The 6,263-nt window shown below is 39.3% G+C and overlaps 1 protein-coding gene and 1 long non-coding RNA gene across 6 annotated transcripts in view; one reads left to right on the top strand and one right to left on the bottom strand.

Annotated features, from left to right (window-relative positions):
• The window catches only part of LOC122561913, a 37,114-nt gene that overhangs the window by 5,892 nt on the left and 24,959 nt on the right, over positions 1 to 6,263 (bottom strand). The gene's annotated exons all lie outside the window — the stretch shown is intronic.
• The window catches only part of ror2 (receptor tyrosine kinase-like orphan receptor 2), a 419,702-nt gene that overhangs the window by 388,554 nt on the left and 24,885 nt on the right, over positions 1 to 6,263 (top strand). For 4 of the 5 annotated variants that reach the window (XM_043714229.1, XM_043714214.1, XM_043714204.1 and 1 more), the window contains one exon: positions 2,402 to 2,656. In XM_043714229.1, the coding sequence (XP_043570164.1) occupies positions 2,402 to 2,656 (255 nt within the window). The remainder of the gene's footprint in view (positions 1 to 2,401; positions 2,657 to 6,263) is intronic. The other variant, XM_043714222.1, reaches the window with a different exon arrangement.

Here is a 6,263-nt window from a genome sequence, read left to right as displayed (position 1 = left end):
GGTGATGATTTGGAGTGGAGGGTGGAGTGGATAGGTGGGAAGGAAGATGGACAGGTAGGACGGTTCAAGAAGGCAGTGCTGATTTAGAAGGTTGGATCTGGGATAAGTGGGGAAGAGGAGAGATGAAGAAACTGGTGGAATTAACATTGATTCCATGTGGTTGGAGGGTCCCAAGGAGAAAGATGAGGCGTTCTTCCTCCAAGTATCGGGGGGTTTGGCAGTAGAGGATTTGGCAGTAGAGGAAGCAGATTATTACAAGGTAATACATGGCTTGGAGAGGGTGGACGCTAGGAAATTGTTTCCGTTAGGCGAGGAGACTAGGACCCGTGGACACAGCCTTAGAATTAGAGGGGGTAAATTCAGAACAGAAATGCGGAGACATTTATTCAGCCAGAGAGTGGTGGGCCTGTGGAATTCATTCCCACAGAGTGCAGTGGAGGCTGGGACGCTAAATGTCTTCAAGGCAGAAATTGATAAATTCTTGATATCACAAGGAATTAAGGGTTACGGGGAGAATGCGGGTAAGTGGAGTTGAAATGCCTATCAGCCATGATTGAATGGCGGAGTGGACTCGATGGGCCGAATGGCCTTACTTCTGCTCCTATGTCTTATGGTCTTATCTAACCTGTACATTTTTGGACTGTGGAAGGGAACTGGAATACCTGGAGGAAATACATACAGACATGTGCAGAATGTGCAAACTCCACACAGACAATCACCCAAGGGTAGAATTGAACCCAAGTCCCAAGCGTTATGAGGCAGCAGTCCTAGCCATTGAACCACCCAAAAGGGCAGTGGCTCCATTGGGACTCAAACCCAGGGTTTTGTGAGTGTAAAGTAGATATGCTATTCACTACTCTATGGAACCAACAACTTATCTTGCCTCTTATGTTGTTTAATCATTTCTAAAAGCTGTCCCAAGTCTTTCCTTTTGTTCTGCCTTCCTCCCTGTGCACCCTCAACCTCTTCAACAGCATAAACCGAAGACATTTCTCAAAACATCAACCCTGCTTTTCTCATACTCACTTCCAATATGGTAAACTGCATTCATTGCTTTCTCTGCTTCTCTCATAGCAGATGCTGCTCGATTTAGAATTGTTTCAACATTTAGTTTTTGTTGTCTGTACAACTTGTCCTCATAAGGTGTGGCACTCAAATCGATCGTAGTACTCAAAATGATGTTTAACCAAAGCTTTATGTAACTGAAATGTATTTTGCACCTTTTTGTATTCTAGGACTATTGAGGTAAAGCTCACCATCAAAATTATATTTTGAATCTGTGCACTAGCTTTTGCTGGTTTCTGTACTGGAAATCCTAAATCTTTCTAAAATGATGAGAATTGAAGTAATGTTCATAAAGATCAAAGTCACTCCTCAATGCAGGTGTTATTTATTCCCACAATTTGTATTTCAGGTTATATATTTGGGAAGTGATCTAAATATTTCTTCCAAATATAAAATTGATTGAGTTTTCTAACGTATCTTACTTTTTTTGTAACAAATATATGGAAATTACATCGACGATTCCGATTATGTCCAGGCAGAAATCACCCTCACAGTTCATTGGTCTTAATACCCTGGTGAAGGTGGGAATTAGATGTTAGATGTTGCAGCAAGTATTACATGAAGTGAGATGACTCTGTAGGTGTTGTGTGAATGTAATAATTAAAGTATCTTATAGCATATCAGGAATCTAAATCTCCACTGTGGAAGGTATGTCTCCTCACACCAATTTGTTATAATTAACAGATCACAGATGACCTCCCCAGTAGCATGGATTAAATTAAATAATAGGTATATCATTTACCAGAAATCAGAGTGCTAACAAGTAGTATTAAGCCCATGAGACAGTACCACCAATATCCTGTGGGTGAAAATAGCACCTTCCAAATTAGACAGTACTTGTTTCCCTTCATTTTTTAGAAATAATTATGATTTTACATTTCTAATGTTATAAGCCAGCAATCAAAGATTATTAAAGATGACACTCCTAAAGCTAGCATGCCAATTATTTATAAATTGCAATGTTTCTGTGACATTAATAGTTTTCATGAAAATGTAAGTTTATTATTGCCATTAAATTAAATATTTTAATTGATTTAAATAAATAGATGAAATCGGACAAAGAATAAATTCAAGCAAGACTGAAGATTGGGTGCGATTGAAGAATATGTAACAGAAGAATCAGCATTAATTGCATGAATAAACGTGATTACAGGGAGAAGGCAGGAAAATGGGGTTGACAAATATATTAGCCATGATTGAATGGTGGGGATCAGACTCGATGGTTGAAATGGTCAAATTCTGTTCCGATATCTTATTGTCTTATGGATAGAGGTTCTGAGCTTTCAATGCAACATAGACTTGTATGTCCTATATGCTAAGAATATCATTGTTTAAGTTGGCTATACAGATCATCAATGCTATAATGGCAGTGGAGCAGATTACAGAGGAACAGTCAGCGTGACCAAATCAGGATACAAGTGCCAGTTGTGGAATTCCCAATATCCTCACACTCATCAGTTTAGCAGTTTGGAGTATCCAGAACTTGGAGGTGGCCATGCTTACTGTCGAAATCCAGGTGGACAAATGGATGGACCATGGTGCTACACGCAGAGCGAAGCTCGTCTTGAACTCTGTGATATTCCTGCCTGCCGTAAGCTTTAACAGCTTCATTATAACATATTATACAGTGTAACACCATATGTTGGGGTTTTGATGATCTGGTATTGCGTTAAGTATGTTGCAATGTATTAGTGAATTCAGTAATTGCATGTAATTTGAACATAACAATATTGAGGCAATGTGATGGTTTTTTTCAGCATTCTACCGATCCTCCCCTTTTCAATTCGGTTTGACATCAATCTTGATCAATGAGATTAAAATAAACATGAGGAATAGTGCAGAACTGCTTCTAATTTGAAAATTATTGATAAGGGTAGTCAAGACTGCTAATAAAGGAGAGTGGAATATAGCAAATAGGTTCAATAGAAAATACAGTTGTAAGGCCTGGGCTGACAATGGGAATCTTATTCTGCACCCAGATAATGCTAATCTTGATCGAGGATTATTTGATGCCAACTCTAGATTTTTAGGCCTGTATTCACAGTTGAAGATATAAGGAAATTAATATCAGCAGAGAAAATATGATTTAAAAATTCATGTGCCCAAAGTCCAGTAAATCTGTAGAGCCTGGTGGCCTACATCATAGAATCATGGAATCCCTACAATTCAAAAAGAGGCCGTTCAGTCCATCATAGGTGTTGGAGGTAATTTCCTCGACTTCCAGGAGCAGCTGTTACTGTTTTACATGCTATTGCATTGTTTTGGAACTTTGGAGAGAAAAAAGTCTTAACAACAGGACTTTTAAAAGGGAGAGGAACAGACAAAGGCAGCATATGGTGAGGTCAGTGCAGGAGAGAGAGAGAGAAAGAAACCCACATTGCTAACTGACAGAGCAGTGAACCTGCACAGTTACTGCCTTTGCTGTTTGAATTCATGTATCGCTGGACATTGGAGTGCGTCTGGGAAAATTAACAAACAGTGAAATTCACAACTAAACTTGGAGGAACCTGTTTGGGAGAGGTTACAGCACAGAAACAAATAAGTGGATATTTTAAGTGTGGCCTTTACAGTAAGTCTGCAGTAGTGAGTAAAGTAGGTTCTTTCTTCTTATATGTTTTATTGAGATATGTCTCTTGATTAAACTTAAAATATAAGCCATAAGTATTAATTTAATCTGGAACAGTGCTTTGTAGAGGAATAAGACAGTGCTATGTTCTGGGTCTGTAGATTGAAAGAAGATAAAAGAGACCAAAGAGGCAACTTTTTCACGCAGAGGGTAGTGCGTGTATGGAATGGGCTGCCAGAGATAGTGGTGGAGGCTAGAACAATTGTAACATTTAAAAGGCGTCTGGATGGATATTAATAGTAAGGGTTTGAAGGGATATGGGCCAGGTGCTGGGCAGATGGGACTAGATTGGGTTGGGATATCTGGTCAGCATAGATGAGTTGGACCAAAGAGTCTGTTTCCGTGCTGTACATCTCTATAATTCTGACTATGTCTGCACCAACACTGCAAACAGCATTCCAGCAAAATCTAGCCCGTTATCCTATCCCTGTAACCCTGTTTTACTACAGTTAACCCACATAGCCTGCACATCCCTGGACACTATGGACAGTTTAACATGGCAAACCCACTTATCCTGCACATTTTTGAACTGATGGGGGAAACCAGAACACCTGGTAGGATGTTTTATTTTGCTCGAAAACTGCATGAATCCATGTAAGATTCTGTGAATCCCTTTTTTAGAAATAGAATCAGTCTGAACATTGGGGCACAGGCAGCCTCATACCGGGCATCTCTCACATTCAATGTATTATCTGAGCTGACATGATACCTATTGTTAAAGTTCACTTAAGAATGTAACTTCAAAAAATTTCTGGGATTCACATATGAAAGAACTGAAAAGAACATGGTCATTCTCAAAGATGGGAGACTTAACAAACAATCCAGGTCTTTTTCAATAAATTATTTCAGGTGCATCACACTGTCAACTTTTGCTATAAATTTTGTGTCTTACAATCTAATACTCCACAACCACCTGATGAAAAACTATAGCAAAAGTGCAGCTTTCAGAACTCTATCTGAAAGTGCTTTACAGAAAAATAAGCAGTTTCAAGTGTGTTTACAGTTGTAATGCAAGAAATGTAGTGGTCGATTTCAGTATATTAAGTTCACACAACAGCAATGTGATAACAATCAGATAATCTGTTTTGATGATATTAATTAAGGGATAAATATTGGCATCAAGAACACCAAGGATAACTCCTTGAATTTCTTCACAATGGTTCTATGGCATATTTTATGTCCACCTGAGAATGCAGACAGGAACTTGAACCAAAATAAAGAACCAAATTTAATGGTAAATTATAGGAAGGTGCAAGAACTGTAGTGTGACAATGGGGGAGTACAATTAACTCAATTTGAACTGGGAATGATAATAGTTTAAATAACAAAGATGGGGAGAGGAGATTCCTAAAAGTGGGTGAGTCGATATAAAGTGTGGCGCTGGAAAAAGCACAGGTCAGGCAGCGTCCAAGGAGCAGGAGAGTTGACATTTCGGGCAGGACCCATCATCAGGACTGGGGAGGGGGTCAGAGGGGGGATGAGAAATAAATGGGGGTGCTGGGGCTAGGGAGAAGGTAGGTGGGATTCCTGAAAGTGTGCAAGGGAACATTCCTGATCAATGAGTTTTCAGTCAGTCAGTAAGGAAACAGTCTGAGGAAGAAGAGAAGCATGTTACATTGTAGAGCATTTGGAAGGCGGAGAATAGGTTTTTTTAAAAAGGTACAATTCAGCATAAAAATGCTTGACTGAAGAAAGATTCATTTCTATGCATTAAAAGCATTTGGCTCAAGTATAATGTGTGAAAAAGATTTTCCTCATGTTGCTTGTTTTGTTTTAACCAATTACTTTATTTGAGCCCTTTCCTTCTTGATCCTTTCATGTGTAGCCATCATCTGGAGGTGCCAGGGTTGGACTGAGGTGGACAAAGTTAAAAATCACACAACACCAGGTTAAAGTCCAGCGGGTTTATTTGGAACTGCTAGCTTTCGGAGCATTGCTTCTTCATCAGGTTGCTGAAGGAGTAACGCTCTGAAAGCTAGTACTTCCAAATAAACTTGCTGGACTATAACCTGGTGATGTGTGGTTTTTAACTTTCATGTGTAGGAATAATTTCTGCCTAGACTCATCATGATTTTGAATATATCCATTAGATTTCTTCTCAGTCTTCTCCAAGAAAAAGAATTCCATCTTCCACAATCCAGTTTCATAACTCAAGTTCCTTATACATGGAACTACTCTCATGCATCTTTTCTGCACTCTTTCCACTGCTTTCACATCTTTCCCAAGTATGACACCAAGAACTGGATGCAATACCCCAGATGAAACCAAAATAGTGCCCTATAGTAGTTTGACATAAGCTCCTTGCTTTATAAATAAATCCAGTTAATAAATCCTAGGTTTATGTATGCTTTATTAAACACTCTCAACATGCCCTGCCACCCTCAATGACTTATATGCATAGACACATGTGGATGAGGGTAGAGCAGTGGATGTGGTGTACATGGATTTTAGTAAGGCATTTGATAAGGTTCCCCATGGTAGGCTTATGCGGAAAATCAGGAGGCATGGGATAGTGGGAAGTTTGGCCAGTTGGATAGAGAACTGGCTAACTGGTCGAAGTCAGAGAGTGGTG

The sequence above is a fragment of the Chiloscyllium plagiosum genome, chromosome 2 (assembly GCF_004010195.1).
Source record: "Chiloscyllium plagiosum isolate BGI_BamShark_2017 chromosome 2, ASM401019v2, whole genome shotgun sequence".
NCBI lineage: Eukaryota > Metazoa > Chordata > Chondrichthyes > Orectolobiformes > Hemiscylliidae > Chiloscyllium > Chiloscyllium plagiosum.
Note: the sequence above shows the minus strand (reverse complement) of the source record. Positions and strands in the feature narration are given on the sequence as shown.